The sequence below is a fragment of the Tetrao urogallus genome (genome assembly GCF_951394365.1).
Source record: "Tetrao urogallus genome assembly, chromosome: 8".
NCBI classification, from domain to species: Eukaryota; Metazoa; Chordata; class Aves; order Galliformes; family Phasianidae; genus Tetrao; species Tetrao urogallus.
In genome coordinates, this window is record NC_136821.1 from 23,579,335 (window position 1) to 23,600,975 (window position 21,641).

General features: G+C 37.1%; 1 protein-coding gene across 45 annotated transcripts in view; it reads left to right on the forward strand.

The window, feature by feature from the left end:
* ABI2 (abl interactor 2) overlaps positions 1-21,641 on the forward strand; it is a gene marked incomplete at both ends in the record, with an annotated part of 51,593 nt that overhangs the window by 22,323 nt on the left and 7,629 nt on the right. For 11 of the 45 annotated variants that reach the window (XM_079539039.1, XM_079539050.1, XM_079539057.1 and 8 more), the window contains 3 exons: positions 1,718-1,885; positions 9,648-9,824; positions 19,884-19,981. In XM_079539039.1, coding sequence (XP_079395165.1) covers positions 1,718-1,885; positions 9,648-9,824; positions 19,884-19,981 — 443 coding nt within the window. Of the gene's footprint in view, positions 1-1,717; positions 1,886-9,647; positions 9,825-13,384; positions 13,403-19,883; positions 19,982-20,725; positions 20,873-21,641 lie in introns of all 45 variants that reach the window. The other 34 variants (XM_079539070.1, XM_079539079.1, XM_079539049.1 and 31 more) reach the window with 9 other exon arrangements.

Genomic DNA, 21,641 nt, shown 5'->3' on the forward strand with positions numbered 1-21,641 from the left:
GCAGAGAGTTCTGTATTCCTCTGTTTGGGAGTTCCTAAGCTAAGTTTGGAGTTCTTTTAGATAAAATATATGTTACCCAGATGGCTGAAAGTCAGCAATTCTTAAATGGGGTTTGAAGACTGTACTTTTCTAAGGGCTTTATGGCTAGGTGTGAGCCATTACATGCATCCTTGCTTGGAGATCATCATCATATTGTGCCCTGAGAAGGCATGATATGATGATGACTGCCCCTTCTGCAGCCCATGGGAGCTCTGCTGCTGTCCTCATTTTGGGAAGCAGAATGGAAAGTGGTACTAGTGAGTCCAGGAAGGAGGAGGAATGTTAGCAGGCTGACCATTGCCATGACTGGTTTGCGAAGAGTACTGAACATTTTTGGGCATTTAATTGAAGTCCTATGCTTGTGTTTGTGTTGTGGTGTTGGTATTTATTTATTTATCTATTTATTTATTTATTTATTTATTTATTTCTTCCTTGAAATCTTGCTTTTGAGGATCTTAGTGCAAGGTCTGATGAAATACTTCATACTACAAGAATGACTTTCCAGTAATAAGGGTAGGGTTGCTTTCTGTGCCACCTTAAAGCACATGTTGTCAAATGGATGGTAGATTCAGCTTGTGTTGAAGCATGCAGAATTACTTTAATTTCCCTCTCTAATAAAAGCATGTTTCTTGAACCTTGGTACTCAATGTTTGTGAAAAATATATAAAGGAAAAGAAATTGTAAGATGGAGTATTACAATGGCAGGTGGGTGTAGAGAGCACTTGTCACCTGCTACTTTAGCAACAGCATCATTGGCCTGTAAGGAGAATAAAGATGACTGAAGTGAAATTCAATGTATCCCTAGCCCTAGCAAACCAGGAACTGAATTTTATTAGTGTCTCATTTGGTGTGTTTTAGCATTGGTTTAAGCTGTATTCTTTATGCTGAGTTAGCTTCTACTGATGTTAACTAATTCTAGGAGAAATGCTTTGAGGACTAGGCTTTTAGCTCATTAATTCTCATGGTATTTGAAATTAAATTTGTTTTTATATATGGATCCTCTGGTTTGACAGATTATATATTTTAAGTGCTCTTCTACTAGAATCGTAGGTCATACAAATTCTTTGCAGAAGAAAATACAAAGTGAAAATGATCAAAACATTCAGGAGAACAACAAGAACTTATGTGATTCCATTCATGTTTGAATTCAGCTACCACTTCAAGGGAATAGTAGTAATTAATTCACAGTGGCTGAGTGCCTCCATTTTTAATAACCATTTGTGGCAATAGTGGGGTCAGTATGATTGAGAGAGATGAGGAATATGTACAAAGTTTAGAAGGGAGCCTGAATTCTGTAATAGGAATGTTTTCTTGTCTCATTGGAGAAACAAACCAAATTGCAACTATGATGAGCATTAAGTATTTTGGAGTGATTTTAAATTTTTTATGGAAGTGTGATATAAGAAGTTGTGCTTTAAAATATTAAAATGTTCCTAGAAAAGATCAGCATGTTGTATACTATCCTAATTCCTTTTATAAAGTCCTGAAACTGTTAACATACAAAGTTAATGTCTTTTGTGTAGTGGAAAAAAATGTAAAGGAGGAAAAATGGTAGCTTTTATGTACAGTTAGTTTGAATTCTGTAATTCATTGTCCTTTAAAGAAAGGCAAAATGAGTTAATTCCATGAATCTTTGTGTGAGAGACTTACTGAATAAACCTTTTATTTCTGCTTTCAGTCAGCAGATAAGCAGCGAGCCCTAGAAGAAACCAAAGCCTACACAACCCAGTCATTAGCAAGCGTAGCCTATCTGATCAACACTTTGGCAAACAATGTTCTTCAAATGCTGGATATCCAGGCATCTCAACTTCGACGCATGGAATCTTCGATCAACCATATTTCACAAGTGAGACTTCTTTCCTGATTTTTCTTGTTGTCTTTTCTTGAAATTATACAGCAAGTAAAAACTCTCAGTGTGCAACTTACCTGACATTTTGTGAAGAAGAAAAATGGTTAGATTTAAAACTGGGGGATGCATTTCTCTTAGTATTAAACCTAGGAATGGTGTCTGTGTGATTTTTTATTTTTTTTTAATTATTATTATTTTTTTTTATGCTTGTATTATTGTGAATATTTTACATAGGATATGTAGCTGAGGTCAGTTTATTGTTTGGAAATGGGTTTGTTTGTTCTGTGTATAAAGTGAAAAGCACAGGTAAACAGCTAATGGAAAATTCAGAAAACTATGTTAAGAGATGGATTATCATTTCCAACTCTTGTATTCCTGTATGTGGTATTGAATAGCGGCAGATTTTTAGAATAAATTTTAAAAAGTGAAATAGATGGTGGAAAACAATACTTGTCATCTTTTCCCTTTACCTGTTGCTGTCATACTGGTGGCATCTGGTGGTAAAAGCACATGTGGCTTTTCATAATTTGTAATGGAGCAAATAGATGGCAGAGTTAACGTCTCAAGTTTCTGTACGGCTACAAAATGCCTGTCATTGCGGTTTAACAGAGCAACAATAAAGTGGTTTACTGTTATCAAGAAGCCATGTGTGACCACAACACTGATGAGGGAGTTTTGATAACAAATCTATAATTCCTTCTCAGTTTATTTTTGTTGGACGTTTACGTGTCCGTGATGGATTAAAAGGAGAAAGAGTAATGATACAGAACTTTCTGTTTTTCTACTAGTGTAGAGTTACTTGGTTTCCTTACTGAACTATAAAAAAAAAACACCCAACAGATGATTGAAGTTTATTTTTATCAGTAGGTCAGTGAGAGTGGGTGGATGCAATCTATTAACAAGAAAATGTTGTAGCTGGCTGCCTTGTTCCTTTATGGTTACCTTTTCTCCACCTGAGATTCATCTTCTCTCTTGTGGATGATCTCTCTTATAGTTCTCCAAAAGTTGAAACTCTGTCTGTAGAGTGGGTTGAGATCTGTTAACTTGCTTGTGCTGGAAGGGCTGCTAAACTGATGGAGGACTAGACTAACAACATTTTGTGCTCTCTTAATGAGCCGAGTTAATTTTCTGGGGGGTCAGATGAATTCCAAGCAGGTACAAAGAAGGGGGCAGCCTGAATTTTCCCTCCTGCTGGTGGCACGCTACTTGATGGCTTCAGCCATCTCATGTGGCTGCATCCTTAGAAAAAACCTGAGAAGTTTCATTTCTTCTGCTGCATAGTTCTTGTAATCCTTAACTCAATATATATTGTTTTTTTTTCTCCAGAAAATGTCACAAGTTACTCTGCATGTCTGTATGTATATGAGCTATGTACATGCTGTGTCTGTCTATGCTGTGTATTTCTGTTAGGGTGTTAGGAAGAAGTTTTTTACAGAGAGAGAGATGAGGTGCTGGAACAGACTGCCCAGAGAGGCAGTGGATGCTCCATCCCTGGAGATGTTCAAGACCAGGTTGGATGGGGCTGTGGGCAGCCTGGTCTAGTGCCAGATCTGGAGGTTGGTGGCCCTGCTTCTGGCGGGGGGGGTTGGAATTTGGTGATCCCTGGGGTCCCTTCCAACGCAAGTCATTCTGCGATTTGGATGTGTGTATATACTTCTGCGTGTGTGTGTGGTGGGTGAGCCTGGGTGCATGTATACAGTTGTTAGGAGGCTAGTGCCAGCTGACAGGTATTTTGGCTATTTGAGAGCCTAGCATGGAATACAGAATAAAACTACTTGAACTCAGTGGATTTTCTATTTTAGAGATACATGAAGTATATTTGTCACGCAGTTTCTGTAAAGCAATTCTGGGGAAAGGTTCGTAGCATTTTTAACTTTTTCCTTCTGAGAACCTGGATTTTGTGCAGGTTGAGATGTTTAGATCACATGTTTTTGTCTCTTATACAAAAGGCATGGTTACTAAAAATGGAATGCTAAGTTATCAGTACCTGTTACGGTCTGCATTTGTACAACCAAGCAAAATTAAATTTTTCTGATTTGTTTTTTAAATATCTCTGTAGAATTGAAAACCGAAGGTTGTTTTTATTACCTTTTTTGTTTGTTTACTGTATTATCCATATATAGGATGCTCCCCAAATCTTCATGGAAGAAGTGATATCAGAACAGACACTTATATGAAGTGTGCTGGTCCTAGGAACTTAAGACTAAGTTGTATTTAATGCCCTCAGAAATGGGTCCATCTGACAATACTGATGTTGTGTTATATTCTCTCTTAACTTCAGTAGTTACTTTTCTTTAGAAAACTTATTTTTGTCACAGTTGCTATGTAATAAATAATTTCAGTTCAGTAACTTTGACTGTACTTCTGGAACAAGTCAAACCTGTGGAAAATTTCTGCCATCTTTTTTTTGTTGTTTGTCAAGTGACATTAAACATTTCAGGGTATAATAATACCTCATGGCCAAATTATCATTTCTCTCTGACTTGAAATGATATCAGTAACATAGAACAGATTGGTGACTACCATCTGCTCACATTTGGCAGCACATTATTGCACTAATACTTTGGTCAGTACACAGTGAGATTTAAATTTAGAAAACACTAGTTCAGGTTATGATATGTAGTTGTGTAGCCCTGCTTTTGATTCTCATTCAAAATCCTGCGGGTGCTCCAAAGAGGGGAGCAAAACCCAAGTCTTTGGTGTTTTGCTAAAAGTGTTTGGGTTTTAGTAAAAAAAACAAAACAAAACAAAACAAAACAAAAAAAACAACAACAAAAAAAAAAACAAAAAAAAAAACAAAAACTTTTTCAGAAGTGCTTATTTTGCTTAAATGTAGCTCCAACTCAGAGTCGCAATAACTTCAGAGGATAAAGCATTCTAGTTCTCTGCTCGTACATAGAATGCAAATTTATGTCACTTTTTGTATTTCCTCATAAATGTCAACTTAATCAAAGAACCGAGACAGAAACTGATGACCATTTGTGGATGTTCAAATTGCATATAGGTCCTCCATAAGGAAATCATTTTAATGAAAGTGATTAAATCCTGTTAGTCTAAAATCTAGATTACTTTGTTTTGGTTTGAAGCCTGATGAATCTATCTGTTCTTACTTGCTTTCTTGATCTTTGTCCAGTAATAGATAATATGCATTGTTTTATATTTGAATAATTTCAATCCTAAATACAGATCTCTGTATAAATATTTATACTCGTTAGAAAAATTCTGTTAAAATTTTTTCAAGTTAGCAGATGCTGTGAAACATCATCTCCAAATTCTTTAAAGTAACTTTGCAGATTTTCAGGTTTTACTATTCATATGATTTGGTCAGAGTTAGTTATAAAATACTCTTAGTGAGAAAGTTGAGCTTTAAAGCTATTCTCTGCCGGTAATTATATAAACAAGTGTTCTGTCACAAAGAGTTCAAATATAGTAAGAGTGATGTGTTGTCCCCAGTGGTGCTGTAGGATGGAGAAACCTGCTTCATCCTCTTCTTGTAGAATTTGTCTCCCATGGTGCTGCCAGTCATGAGCAGCAAATGGATCACAGGCTGAACTCTTCTGTAGTCAGCACATGGTGCTTGGTTGAACTGCAGCAGTGTGCGTGAGCCAGGTGGTCTCTGCATGGAAGTTCCCTTGGATCTTCCACTGAGCTGTCGGTGAAGGCTGGTAACTGTTTTCAGTTGTCTTTTTCTTGTGAATTATGTATAGCCAGACATTTCTAAAAGTGGCAAGTTCTAAGAATAGACAGACTTGTCTGAAAATGGCATTGCAAGTCTAATTTTGCACAGTAGATTTTACCACTTAATTGGGTAGGTAGCTCTTCAGCATCTTAGTGTCATTATGACCTCCTACTGTACAGAACACATTTAAATATGTTGAAGCAACAAAGATGTCACATTTCTGATGTCAGTTCTTCATTTTAAAGTAATAGTCCATTTTTCAAGCTAATTTGAAATAAGATAGTTATATTAAAAAAAAAAAACAACTCACCAAACAACTTAGCATCATTGTGCTTAAGCAGCCTTTTCTCAGAAGGTGTTTTTAAAGTGCATTTTAAAAGCCCAAACAGACTGACAGTATATTGATAATTGAAAATGAGGATGTTTTGAGTAGTGGAAAAATTGAAGGCTGTGGAGACTTTTGTTTCTGAAATTTGACAGCAGATTGGGCTTCCAATGTGCTAGCTTAGTATTCTGGGAAATTTCATTCACAGCAATAAATATTTTTTTTAAACTCTGACTTCTAAGTAAAGTGGTGAATAATATTAATTTTGTTTTTCTCCTTAAGCCATTGATTGCCTTTTGCAGGTGTTATGGAGAGTATTTGGAAAAAATGGTAATGATGAGTCTAGCCTTTAATGAACTTTCTATTATGTAAGTGCTTTTGCCTACTGGAGTGATGGGGGGAAAAATGCATAACACTGTCAGGAGTTAGAAAGTTTTTATCAGACAGACAATAATATTTTAAATTATGGAAGTACAGAGTATATCCCATCTGCTGCTCCTGCTGGACTTCGCAAGTTCAGTATTCTGCTAATCCAGCTATAACCCCCAACAGTGAAACACACTTTGTCATATTCTTGGAGATTTTCTGAAGAGAATCATTTGAAATTGATGCTTCTCAATAGAAGTTTCTATATCAGTGAATAAATATTCTTTTGACATTTTTCTTAAGGGATTTATGCTAGTATTGGAGACAATAATTATCTGTGCTGTAGATAAATATTTTGATTTTTAGTAGCAGGTTAATCTTTGTTGTGTTTTCTACTAATTAAATAGCTTAATGTTCTTTTCTGCTATTATACAAATGTCTTAAGATCTTATAATTCCAGTAGTCACCTAATCAAGAAAATGAAATTTTTTGAAAAACCTTCCGACACACTACAATTTGGGGCATATTTGCCTGAAGTGGATGCTGTTTTAATGAGCTTAGTCAATCATCCCATTGCTGCTAAAGATAAAGGAGATGTTCTGAATCATAATGCAAGAGAACCCTGTTAGATGAGCTTCAGGTTGTAATCAGGTTTTATGCTTTTTGTTGCTTGTTACTGAAGTCGTGCCTCGTTTATCACAGTAGTCCTTAAGGAAACTGAATGTTCTTACAATTCCTACTTAATTATTAATAAAACCCTCTCATAATTCATGGAAACAAGTTTCCACAGTGCCAAGATGCTGTCTCTACAGTAACACGTGCGTTAAATATCTTCATTCACCTTATGTTTGTAGATAATTGTGTAATATAATACTAAAAGTGCATGATTAAGTTTGCTGAAGAGATGCACTTGAAATGCAGGGTAAGAAAAACTTCCCAACGCTGCGCTGAATTACTTTCTCTGTTTTGTAGATTGAAGTCAAAACTCTAAGAACATAGCATCTGAGCTAGAAATAAACTTCTGATTCAGAGCCACAGGACTGTGATGTTGCTGTACATCTGAAACATTATATAGCAATTGAGAAGCAGTTGCTCTGGCAGCTGGGGTTGTTTAACTTTTCAGCAAATGTGGTCAGAGGCCCATGAGACAAAGAACATAAAATGTTTCTGCGCTTCTCTAGTGTCACGTCTAGATCACAGATGAAGTCTGAGATAGCAGTAAAGAATGGAATTCTTCTGTGGTATTAAACTTAAAACTGTCTTTCAAGTTGTTACAGATGCATGCAGTTAGATTATAAAAACCAAGATGAACAAAACAAACGAAACAATTTGTGCTAAGTCTCCAGCTGCTGAGGCAAAGTTTTTGTAGACCACCTCTTGGGTATAATGGTGATTTGAACCTCTCCCTCTGCTGAACTGTCAAAGTGAAGGTTTGGCACAGGGTAGGGACTAAAATACGTCAGAAGATGAATAGTAGATTTTACTCTGATGCAAAATGGTACTTTTTTCCTGTGTTGGATTGGAACATATGTATGTGCTGTTTGCTCTGGTGCCATAAGCACTGTATGAGACATGAAGAATCTGACTTGCACTGTTCCCCTGGGGGATAGTATCTAGACCTGGTCATCCCAGGAAACTTCAGAAGGGACTTTGGCAAAATTAGTTGTGGAGCAGCTTAATTCTTAAATTAAGCTTGCACAAACTGAATTTCTGCAAAGGTTCATGTGTTGACCAGATTTGGGTGGGTTTCTGTAAGGGTGATGGAGAATGTATCCCAAGTAGTTTAACTGCCCTAATAGATTTCCAGTCGTTACCCAATGAACTTGAGCTTTTCCAAAGACAGGATTGCCAACATATTCCAAGATTAAATAATCTGTTTACTTGGTAGCTTTGTTTGAAGAAATAGCTGTGTAGCTTTGGTAGAAGCTTTATTGCTGTAGGCAGGTGGTACCAGAAGTGGTAGAAATGGACAGGACAAAGCTGTATTAATTGATTCAGTTTAGGTAAGGTGCAAGATGTTGAAAATAAGTTGCTGGGAAATAATAGGTAATCTTGATAGATAGTAGTTTAAACTTGCACGTTGTGCCCTGAACATTTGGGGAAATTCTTCTCTGGAAAGAGTTTGAAGAAACGGCTTTTAGGAATTGTTGTTTGTTTATTTTGGTGGGAGTTTTGTATGTTTATTTTGTTTGCATGCTTTTGTTTGTGGTTTTTTGTTCATTTGTTTCATGTTTTAGAATTACTTTCATAGATAATACAGACATACAAGATTGTTTTTGCTGCTTCTGTTACCGCTGGCTCAAGCAGAAGTGTAAAACATTGTAGCCAACCCTGCTGTTCCAGTGCCTGCCCACAGAAAAGTAAAATTCAGAAAACTTTTGTTATGAAAATAATTTCTCATTTGTACCTGTTCCTTCATAATTGCTACAGAGCATTTGTGTTGGCTACAAGAAGTCTCTCTGGTACTGTTCGCAATCGGAAGAAATTTTATGAATGATTAACAATATTAATGATGGTAGTTCTGAGTGTTTTCTCACTTTAACCTGTCACTAAAATGTTCACATCTGTGAAGTTTTTTGTAGGCAAAGTTGTTTTGTCAACAAATGATGATGATGATTTTTTTGGTTAATGCTGCATGCAACTCTGTGCACCTTGCTTTAAGAGGGTCGTTTTTCTCCCTGCAAGAGATGGGTTGGTTTTTTTGATGATGTTCTCTTTTTCCTTCTCCTATTAAAATAAATAAATAAAATTCAAGTACATGTTTTCAAAGAATGAATTTTCAGTAGGACCTTGTTTCTGAGGTAGAAACCTTACCCATTCTAAATGAAGGCACTGGGCTTAACGACCTAAAATTTCACCATTGCTTTTTGATAATGAGTTTGTAATGATTAAAGCACCTTATCTGATTTGTCTGAGAGAAGCTGTATTCTGCTGTATAGCTACCAGTGCTAGCTTAGCAAACTCTCTTAGTGTGAGAAAAGCAGCTTACAGTTTGTTTTTCAGGTTGTAGAAGTTCAGGTTTGGGAAGATATCCTTATGCTTCATCTCAATGGAGGGTATTTCAAAGACCAGCTGAGGAAGCAGTTGTAGAATTTAAAAAGATAATAGAATTGTATAAATCAGTGTCAGTAAATTCATAGGAAATAAAAAATATTTTGCTCAATTGTTAAGAATGAGAGTAATAGAAAATCCAAAGGACTTGTGGCCGTTAGTGTAGGTTTGGAGGTGACAAGTTCAACAGTAAATCAAAGATGATGTAAGCAAGTATATATAGTGATATGTTTAGCTCAGTATCAAAACATTGGAACTGATTTAGAGTTTTTTTTTTGTCTACTGACTCTGTATTCAAATGCATACCACTGTTAGTAAATACACTGCGTCTTTTGTAGACGGTGGACATTCACAAAGAGAAAGTTGCTAGAAGAGAAATTGGTATCTTGACTACAAACAAAAACACCTCAAGAACTCACAAAATCATTGCACCAGCTAACTTGGAGCGACCAGTTCGCTACATCAGGAAACCTATTGATTATACAATTCTAGATGATATTGGACATGGAGTGAAGGTAGGTGATATTGTTAAAACAGCCAAACTGCAAATACTTTGTCTATGTGTATTTACAAAATAACCTGATGTTTTTCATGGTAATATACCAGTTTCTTCTTGCCTGGCCAGTGTGTCTATAGGTGTAAGAGGAGTTCTGCAAGACTGCAGTTACTCTTTCCCCTTCCCTTTCTCCTTGAACCTCACAGCTCACTGAATCTTATTTCTGAGGGTATTTGGGACTGTACATCTCAGCTTTGACGATGCTTCTGAATGTGTTCTTGTGTGATGCTGCTCTTACTATTTGGGTCAGTTGTCAGGATATACCTGAGTAATGAAAGGTTAATGACGATCTCTCACTTTTCTCTCTGAATTAGCAACACAGAATATGATCCAGCTTTAATTGGAAGCTCATCTGAAGAAAGTGTTTGCATAAGTAGTACTAGTTGCTCTCTTCTCTAACTTCTGTCAATCTGTCGTACCCATATCTTGTAATGTGCTTTGCTAAAGTGAGCTCTCTACAACTTTTTTGCCACATAGGGTTTCAGAATAGTGGTGCCAGGCTCAAAGCTGGCTGATCCTGGTCTTTTAAGACTAGGATAAGTGAATTTCGGGGTAAAGATCAGAACAAGACACAATTGGTGGCTGTTCTGTACAACTCTTAGAACAGCACAACAGCAGTCATGTCAAGTGTGGGATTACATGTATGTAGATTTTTTTGAAGCATTTCCTGAATGCAAGCAGAGTCTTAGCAGGCATGTCATTGTCTTGTTGTTAAACTGTGCTGCCAGGAAAACAAATACGGAAATGAGAACACTGACAGAGTTAAAGTTCCAGGAGAAGAAAGGTAAATAACACAAAGCTGTGTCATTTGTATGTGACAAACCTACAAATCTATAAGCCTCTGCATTAGCGGTACAGTAAGATGTTTCTTCCAGTCAAACTACACAAGAATTTCTTTTTGTTTGATACCTACCTGCATTGGATTGTCTGTGATGCTCAGTTCAAACTGTCACCTTGGATTTAGGTGACAGCAAGTTGCTTAATCTGACTTATAAAATTCAAATTCTTAACAGTCCTGTTTAAGTATTTTTTCAGAACAATTTTACTTAAAGTCTTGTTCACATCCTGTTAGTCAACTGAAAAGATTTTTCACCATTTCTTACCAGAACATTCAACTTCAGTTTGTGACCTTAATCAGATTCTCAACAGACAAGTAACTCCTTAATTTAGAGAAAAAATATGAACAAACAAGGAAAACCAAAACAACTCTTGCAATATCAGTAATAGCTCCTATTTTGTCTAGGAAATCATTGTAATTCTTGTGTTTAAGATCTACTACCTATTCAAATTCTGAATATCTGCAGGTCGACAGAACTCTGTCTGGATATTGTTCTTGATAATATATATATAATTATGATCACTTTAATGAAATTATTTTAGAACTCATTAAAAAAAGTTTTAATTGCTCTACAACACAGTGTTACTTCCCACTGGCTTTAAACCCTTATAGTTGCTATTCTACTTACCTCAGTGTAGCAGAATCAGACCCACTGTGATGCAGTGGCTGATGAGTCAAATGTGTATTGGCATCCATTTGTTCTGCTTGTGATATACTTGAAACAGCATCCAAATGTACTGTTTGCAATGTACTGTATTTATCTAGAAAAGAATGTGAAAAGCCTTAGAAAAGCATTGTGTGGTTAGTGAAACATTAAAGCAAACGTTAAAATACGGATCCAATCCTGTGTTCAGTGCTGAAGAAGGAACCACCCTCTTGTTGGTAGGGCGAAAGTGTCCAGTTGTGTTATTATGAGCTTGTTAATTTTGTTCTGCTTGAGTAACTGCAGAATAGTTTACTAGATCTCCTGCTGGACAAGAAAGAGAAAAAAGATGAGAGTTAGCTTTAAGTGTGCTTATTTATAGTCATTTATTGCTTGAGCTTAAAAGCAATTTTGCAATTGAGCATTTTCCCTTAAAATGAGTACTTGACAAGTTAGTGAATAAATGAAGTTGTAGTTATTATTAATCCTCTGTCTACTTTCCTGCTGTAGGGCTTTCCCTCTAGCACTGGGACACAAAGTTATTTATTGTTAAGACAATGGAAAAAGTAGTGTAGCATGCATTCATTGCGGTCCCTGAAAATGATTGTGAACTGGACTGAGAGTAAAATAAAGGGGAAACAGGAGCATCGTTGGCCAAGAAATCCAGCATGCCAAGTTGAAGTAAATAGTTTAACCAGTTTATTAACTAGCTATGTCACTTTCAGAAGTTCAAAACATTGGTGGGTGATTTCTTTGGAAGAAGGTGCTTTACAGAATGATGGGAGAGAATTTAAATGCCACTATATCGTTCTAAGTGGTCCCTCATCATCTTGCTTCTTTGAAGCCACAGTGCTGCAAAAATACAAAGAACTTCTTATCTGAAAGGGACTTGCTTTATTCTTTTTGAATGTTTCTTGGGTTACAGAGTCTTCTGCTTTTCCTTCCATGAGGTTTTCTAGTCAGGAGGATGGAAAAGAAAAAAGTTTGATCCATTTGAAGTGGTGTGTAGTTGTATTAAGGTTCTGCAATTACCAAGCAGTACTGCTGAGGAGAGGATCACCCCCTCCTGGACCCTTTCATGGAATTGACAATCTTTTTGGCCACTACAAGGGCACCTGGCTTTCCTGTGAAGCAGTGACTTTTTTGGTTAATATCAACATGGAATTTTGAACTTGAAGGCTGCTTTCTAGTAAATCAGATTATGCTTTCTTTGCTACATTAGGTTCTTGTTATAAGCTAAGTGAATGAACCAGATTGGTCCCGGCTGTTGAGATTCTGCCGTGTTTTACATTTGGTGTTACAAGAAATTGAAGAAATGTGATGTGCAATGTGTTCAGATCAGCTGAACTGAAAACAGATCAAAAGATATTAAAATGGGAGGATTACTTGTACTGATATTTTTATTATGGGGAAAGAAAATATATGGTATTATGCCAGTGAGATATTGTGTGACTTCATGCCAAAAGCACAAGACATGATGATTTACTCTTGGTCTTTGTTCAGGAGATTTCTCATTGGACCAGATTAAGAGTTAACTACTAGCACTGTCTAGGAAGCAGCATGTATTAGATCAGTATTTAGAGGCTTTTTTTCAGCTGGTTGTGAGTATGCTAATGCAGGTAACTGAATTCAGTTGAGCTCAGAGTATTGATAAGTCCATTCTTTGACAGCTCCAAAAAATAATCTCTGAAATTAATCCATCAAGGTCTTATTTTTTCATTCTGAAGGATGGTGACTTACAGTTAGTACTGTAAGAACTCGAGTAAACAGTGTACTGACAACTGAGCTTTAATTTTGAAGTGTTAATGTAAGGGCTTTGTGATCAACATATATTGAAAGTTTCAGCTTGAAAATCTTTTATTCATGACACATTCTGCTTTAGCCACTCTTTCTATGATCTACTGATACATTATTTTGTTGATGCTGAATGCTTAACTTTTTTCTTTCTTTTTCCTTTCTCTTCATATCCTGAAGTTCCAACTAACCTTTCAATGCTTTTTTTCCTTACCTCTTTTATTTGCTCCATTTATGCATTAAGTGGTTGCTTAGATTTAAGGTAAGAAATCCCAGGGCTGGATTCCCATTCTTATTCTTCTGAGACTATTACACACGGGGAAATGGTTATGTGAGTGTTACAGATTGTTTAAAACAATGTTGCTCTCCTTCCTGTGTATCAGACAATCTGTTGAATGATTTCATTGCAGATAAACATTTTGTGATGGAGATTGACGTATTTGCATTAGGAAGCTAGCAGTTCATTTTAAAAGCTTTGTGGCAAAATATTGAGTATCTTAAATGTATCTACCAGATCATTTATAGAGGAGGAATATTGTGCTAACTGCATTTTTAAAAAATAGTGACTACCTAGCAGCTGGACATGAGCCTCCCCCTGTGTAATATTCTTTTTATCCTATATACGGTATGAGTTATTATTTGATTGGGATTAATGTTTCAGCTTAAGCATTGCTCCAATAAGGGGGCTCTAAAGGTGTGTAAAATAAAAGAATAGTAATAATTGAAATCTGTACGTATTTTTTAAAGTTGCAGTATCCTTAATTTTTTCAGAAACTGCTAGCAGTATTTAAATATGAAGAGCCACTTGGTGACTGGTAGGCTATTAATTGACTAATGTATCAGAAATTCAGACTGGAGTATGGCAAGTTGCTGAGGATCTCAGAGATATTCAAACTGTAGTGTTAGTGGTTGCAGTACTAACAGCAAAAAGCCTTAAAATTTGACAAGAAGTGGATGAAGTTGCATGATCCAGCATTGGGATGCATTAAGTAGTAAATAGGCTGTAGCCTTTATTGAGCATTTTGGCACTGTTGTTTTCTTGAAGTGCATCTGGTTTGGGCATTTGGGTTAGAGGGAGTGAAATTTCTTTAGTGGCAGCCATGGTTTTAAAGAGGGAATTGCATTTGAGAGCGTAGAATACTAAGACATCACATGGAAAATATTAATTAAATGAAGTTCCAAGTTGATGTGAAATGTTTTTCATTACTAAGTATTTCCTGTGACTAAAAAGCTGAAAGAAAACCCTGCACATTCCTGTTAAATAGCTGCTAGTGTAGATATCCTAATGATGCCCCTGTGGGGTTGACCAGCTGATACCTGTGGTAAGGTATTGCTGTGTATGTAGCACATCTGACAGCAATGAACATTTTTTAATAAATAAAAGGAGACTTGTCACGTCAGTGTAAGGTGTAGAGTCGTGTAGTGTTTAATTGTTTTTTGAGGGTTATAAAATAGATCTCCTCCCTGTCTGTTACTGTCTGTCTGTATGAAATGGATACTTCTGGTGCTGATCAGGCCTTATTCTGCATGCAGCCCATGCTAGATGATGCTTTTAGAATGGGAATGGGCAAACTGTGGGTTCCTTTTGTTGCCTTCTGCAGTTATGAACCAGTAATGACCATCCTAGAAAAGTAACTACAGATCATGCGTGAACTGCCATTATCTGTGCATTGTCTGCAGTGGTGGAAAATCTCTTCTACTTGTCAGATTTTTAAAAAAATTCTTTTTATGGGTTTAGAATGAAAGTAACATTATTCGTTATAACACCAGCTGGAGTATTTATCCATTTTATCGGTGTGAGCCTGATCATAAATTCCATTTGGCAGCTAAAATGTCAGGCATCTCCTCATTACCAAAACTGTGAGGGTTTAAAAAGAACCCCATTAGTGGATGTATGTTACTCTTCAGGAGTCCTTATAGTCACAGTGCATCAGCCTGAAAGGAGAAAAGTGAAAGAAGGCCACTAACTGTAGTTCCATGTGTTATGATATGAATTTTACTTCACTTGAGAGACTTCATATGAAATGTTTGGTCTGTATTTATTTTTTATGGCTACAAAGAAACCTTAGTGTTGGCTGAGAGCTCCAGCATTAAACTGACTGATGAGGCAAACCTTGCTTCTGTCTGCATAGCTTGCTTTTAAATTTAAGAGACACTTTTAAGAAAACTACAGCTACCAGTCAGAGGAGTAGTATCTGCACCATCTCCTGTCAACACATGAATTTAGAACAACATTTTTGAAGCCTTTTTGTTCTTACTGGACTTGGTTCTTCAATTACTTTATGTAAGTAAACATAGTATAAGCAGGTAAACTTGTTTGCTGAAGCTTTTACTTGTGGTCGTTAGCTAAGACAAGGTTGAAATATAGACTTTCTCTTCCATATCAACTTGTTTATCAACTGATGGATGTACAGCTTAATTAGATTTCTAGAATAACTACTCAAGTAGCCAAGCCCAACCTGGCAAAGCGTTTACTCTGAGGGAGCAGATGACAGGCAAAAAAGTGTAGTCTGTCCTCTCTGGACCTTTCACAAGATGAAGTGAGGCATGGGAAGTTTTTGTTCAGCATCAGGTGGTTTTTGCAGTGTCAGGTATTGAATTGCTCAGGAAGGCTCGATAGCTGCTTGGGTCTTCGGAATGTAATCTGTGGAGCATCACTATGGGGACACTTTATTAGATTTGCCAAATCTTTTGCTGACCTGAAAGATCTAGAAAATTTAGTTTGACAGTAAAGCAGCTCTTACAAAATTTTGGGCGGAGTCCAACTTTAGGTTTAGTTCTTCCTGAGGTTTGGAGTATATGCTCTTCAGTCTTTAGGGGGAAATCATTTTATCTTGGTAATGAATCTAACAATGAGATGCTTGGCCGAAAAGTGAATGTGTTCTGGATTTGAATCTTTGTTGCAGTGAAGTTTTTTGAAGCTGTGCAGATCAGCCATATATCTCTGCAGTTCTTGTTCAAGCAATAGTGCCTTTTTTTTTTTTTTTTCTTTTTTTTTTTTAAACAGATTGGTCTGTTTCAGTCACTTGGGGACCTTTTGTTTCTTTAAAGTTTGTTTTACTGCTGTTACTGTGGAGCTGAGTCTCAGGGCATCCTCCAAGATGTGTTGCTAGCAAGGAGCTGCTTGTTTTAGGTTGTTTACGCAGTTTCTTCCTCAGCAAAGCATCACATTTTAGATCCAGCACTGCCAGACTTACAGCTCTGGTCCTTAGAACTTTTTGGTTGTAGCCCTATAGCATGCTACTGCATGTTAAAAAATAATAATAATAATAAAAAAAAAATAAAAAAGCTTCTGTAAGGTACCCAGTCAAAGAAATGCTTTCTGAGAGTACTTGTGTCCTCTCCCTAGAATTATTTGGAGTCCTTCCATGTAATTCCAATGGGTGATGTTTTCTGTGTTTTTGCCTCCTTGGAAAGAGGCAAAACAGTGAAAAAATCCCTTCATCCACTCTGTGTAGACCATGTGCAGTGCTGCTCTGGGTTCACAGGATTGTCTTTTACCACAGTCAGTGTTTTTTTCCAACACTTTGTGCCTCGGTCATTATTGCCTCTCTTAATTTTTTCTCATTTTTAGCCCAACAGTGAGCTGCTTTGTGATTTTGGTTGCAGGCTCTGTTTTGCCATGCAGTTTCCTAAAAGAATTTGCAAGCTCTTAGATCTGTGGTTGGTTTGTATCTGTGGAGACCTGAAGTTACACAAACCACCAACAGGCAGATGTGTTCCTTTGCTTTTCCCTCCAGTAAGCTAGTTGCAGCTGGATATGTAGAGCTGTGTGGAACCAGGGGAAATGTCATCAGAAACAGTGCAACTTTTATCTAGAAAGCTCCAGCTTACTTGGGAATTCTGACTGGAACACTGATTTTTGAAAACTGACAGCAACTGTAAATGTGACCATGAGTTCCAGAGCTTCCTTTGGATTGTAGAATCATCTATGAGGGATGACTGTGGATGAGGTTTTGTCTCAAACTATATTTGCAACCATATATGCAAAATGAGAAAGGCAGTAACGACAGAGTAAAGATTTGTTAGGGTCAGGGGGGTGTTGATAGCTTTATTAATAATTATTCTTTTTGCCTCTTAGTCAAAAGGGGAAAAATTTAAAATCTGACAGTGTTTGTATCTCAACAGAGGTTACCTATAGTACGGTTCTAAAAGTGATTCTTTTTATTTTCTTGAGTTAGTCTGTAGCCTTTCAGTGTCTTGTGTAATAGCATTTCCAGAGATCTGTCCATTTTGATTGCTGAAATAATTTATTTGGCTCTAAGTGAAAGGGGATTTTATTCAGATGGAATTGTCTAACTTTCAGTAGCTGGTCTTCAAGTCATCAGTCCTGGCAGGTTTGAAGACAGTCCTGTAAACTTCATTTTCTCAGCATTTCAGTTTCAACCATGAAAAGTCATTCCAAAGAGCCTGAAACTGAGCTTGCTGTCAGTGCATTTCCCCATCTTTCAGCTTCTTTCTGAAGAACGGAGTCTTTGTGACTGAAATTCCTTGTCTAACAAAGGGTCACTTTTTCTTCAGCCATGTTTTCTCAAGCTTTCTTCCCTTCCTGTGCCAGGGACATCTTTGTTAGCAGTAATAACAAAAGCAACTGTCAATAACTGGAATTGTGCATCCATCAGACAAGTATTGCTTCTGCTGACTGTTGGCTGTGCAGTGTTGCTGTAGTCTCTAACTGCGCTTTCCTTCCCTTCCCATGTTACTGTAGCCCAGTGGAAGACTAACACTTCACTTCTTGTATGCAAGTAATATTAATTTTGAAAGTAAGGTTACATACTTGGGATGTCCTGTTAACTGTAAAGTGGTAGTTGGTGCTGGCATTATGTAGGGAGAAGCCAGAGTGGCCAGCTGAAACACCTGCAGGGACTGCTGGGATGCACGTGGGTTGGGCTGCTGGCTGTTGTCTAAAGACACCCTCAAGCCCTGTCCTGCTGGGCCTAAGGGGCTCTTTGGAAAAGCTGTAATGAGTGATGTTGTGGTGACTGGGTTTGTTTGTTTGTTTGTTTGTTTTGTTCTTCTACAACTGAAGTAGGTGAGTGAAATAGGTGTCTCTAATGAAAGAGGAAATACAAGGGCTGCTGCAACTTTAAAAAAAAAAAAAAAAAAAAAGAAAAAGAAAAAAAAAGAAAAAAAGAGGATTTTGTGATACCTATTAATATTCCGTGTATAGAATAAAATATTCTTCATTTTACACTTTCCATCCTCCCTTCAAGTAATTGTAGTTCAGTGCTTACCCCATTCCTCACTTGAATTAACTTTAGAATTCTTGTTGCTTAGAGTTGGCTTAAAGGACTTTATAATGTTGTTTAAAATGCTTTTTTCCTAAATTGACGTTGGAAAGCACTTTTGCACAACTAAGTCCAAATGTTTGGTTTTTGAATCTGACACACAAAACAGAAAAGTCACCAAGCTTGCAGTACTTGGTTTTCTTTTCCTCCCAGGTAATTCAAATTGTGATAGAGTGGGGTTCTTTAGAGCTAGGAAATCAAATTTGAGAGTTAGAATGCTGAATGTATTTCTCTTTATGCTGTCTCAGTATTTATAAGTTTAAAAAAGCGAGCATTGTTAGTGGTTTAATGCATTGTTATGGACAAATTATGAAGGAGCAATTTGCCTTTTTAATAATATTTGCAAATGTTCCTAATGTGTTGATCATTGTGCTTTTCTTTTTTTTAATGGGACATTAGACAAGATTTACCTTTTGGAAATGAGAAAAACTATGAAATCAAACACAACAGGAACAAAAGAAAAAGAGACATGAATGTATTTACTTTAGTTTGTTGAAAATCTCTATATCCAAGCAATAGTCGGAGCATTTGTAGATCAAAAGCTGTTTAACACAGACTTTTAAGAAGGCTGCGTACAGATTCCTATAATGGTGAATGCATTGAGAGAATTGTGCTTGGCTGACAGCATACAGGTAAACAAAATGCCATTGGTGGTATTTGTTTATGATAGCGAGATTGAGCGGTCAGCTAGGAATGCACATGATTTCTTTTTCTCTGGAGGTTACAGTAAATTATTTTATATAAAAGTTTCTTTGTTAGTAATTAAACCTGAAAGAATGGGAAGGGGTGACTACAGTCACATCACACCACTGCAAATAATTTTTCTCCCCATACATTCATTTATCAATTACTAGAGATTAATTTGCTACAAATATGATGTGGGAAAAAAGTGCATCTTTATTTTTGTCTATATAGCTTTCTTTATAATTTTAAATGTGTATTGGTAATATTTATAATAAATACTATATTAAATAAGTGAAAATGTTAAAACATTAATGAAACATATTGGAAATTATGTTGACTGTTGTGCATTTTATATTTAGTATACTAAATTGTGGCCTACTAGATAAGCTTTAATAGTTTTAAAGAGTACTTAAAAATATTTTTGGAAATTTACTACTGAATAGGGCAACATCAACTAACTGCCTTTGTTCGTAAAGGTTGTCTGGGAGGTTTAAGCAAGTCAGATACAGTGCCTGTATTGTCACTGATTTAATGTTTGTGATAGCCTAAAGGCAAATTCACTCATTTTTGAAAACCCTGAGAAATAAAGAGTCCTTTGAGCACAACTCTTGACTTTCAGCAGAGTGGAAATTACACATAGAATGCATGGCCTCTCAGTTGATCTTTTGTTTGTTTAAACCTTCCCTTACTTGGAGTTAATTGCTGAAGGCATCTCTCCCCCTAGACGCTGAGCTTAGAGAAGGCCATTTCTCTCCTCGTTCTCTCATGCAGGTCAGCACACAGAATATGAAGATGGGTGGGTTGCCACGTACAACACCACCCACCCAGAAGCCACCAAGTCCACCAATGTCAGGAAAAGGAACTATTGGGTAAGTGCAATTACCAAGCATGTGAAGGTCTTAGGTGAACAGGAACAAAAGATGATTTTCGTGTGGTGTGTTTTGATTGCCTGGTTCTGCTTTAAGCATCCACAAAGGTCAACAGGTGGTACATCAGCATCTTGCACTGATCATGTCACTGGTTACATCCTGTTGAACACATTTCTGCCAGAATAGGCATCATCAGCCCTTCCCAACGGCAACCTTTTTGTATCATTGCAAAACACATGAGCATGCTTTAGAGAAGAATCATCAGCTGTGTGGCTTTGAGAGGTGATGCTAAACAACTGGAAAGTTGGTACATGGCACTGTTGATTTGTGCTGTGTAAGAAAAATAATTCCTTTTAAGACTGTGAACTTGAATTTGACCCAACTTCTACAGGCAGAGTCCTTGGGAAACTTGCTGTAAGCAGAAGGAACGCTGCTTGCTAGTAAGTGATTATGTATGTATGTACAGACTGCAGTGCTTTACCTTTAAAATAAGATACGGATTACTTTTAAAACAAGAATGGAACATGCATCTGAGCTTATGAGTAGGAAAACATCTGGAAATAGAACTACATGAAGAACATTCTTAAATGTTTTTGTCATCCTCCAAAGTAGGTATTGAAAACTTACAGAATAACTTCTTTAACTCTTGATACTGATTAGGATGCAGCTAAATTTTTAAAGACCAAAAAGTGGCTTTGTCTGTACTATCTGATTTGCTTCTTTAATATGCTTGTTGTTGTGTAGGCGTCACTCTCCTTATCGTACGCTGGAGCCGGTACGTCCCCCGGTGGTACCAAATGACTACGTGCCTAGCCCGACGCGCAATATGGCTCCCTCACAGCAGAGCCCTGTAAGAACGGCTTCTGTGAACCAGAGGAATCGCACATACAGGTATCTAGCGTAGTCCTGAGCCAAGCGTGGCTGGTGTTACAGAAGTGTATGGATAAAAATGCTACAACTTGAAAGCCATTTGCGCCTCGAAAAGCAAAGCTTTTTCTAATTCATGATATGGACTGGCAATGCCATTTGGCGTGGCAAAAATGTGCTCTAGTGAAACCAGAGTAGTGAGTTGTGTTAACATTGTTAACGTAATCCTGTGATTACCTTGATTTTAATATTAAAACATAGTGGTAGCACTTAATGTTTTACTAAAATTATGTACTGTTTCAAGTAGGTAATTTGCAATATTCTATTAAATGTTTAAAAACTGGGAAAAGGCTGGATCAAAAGAGACTTGGCCAGCAGATTGAGGGAGGTGATCCTGCCCCTCTGCTCTGTGCTGGTGAGGCTGCACCTGGAGTACTGCGTCTAGATGGGGAGTCCTCAGTACAGGAGAGACATGGACCTGTTGGAGTGTGTCCAGAAGAGGGCCACAAAAATGATCCCACAAATGGAACACCTCCCTGTGAGGACAGGTTGAGAGAAATGGGACTGTTCAGCCTGGAGAAGAAAAGGCTCCAGAGAGATCTGAGAGTGGCCTTTCAGTATTTTAAGAGGGGAGGGGGGCGGGAGAGCTGTAAGCAAGAAAGGGACAGGGTCTGTTGTGATAGGACAAGGAGGTATGGTTTCAAACTAAAGGAAGGGAAGATTAGATTGGATATAAGGAAGAGTGGTGAGGCACTGGCACAGATTGCTTGAGGATGTGCTGGATGCCTCATTC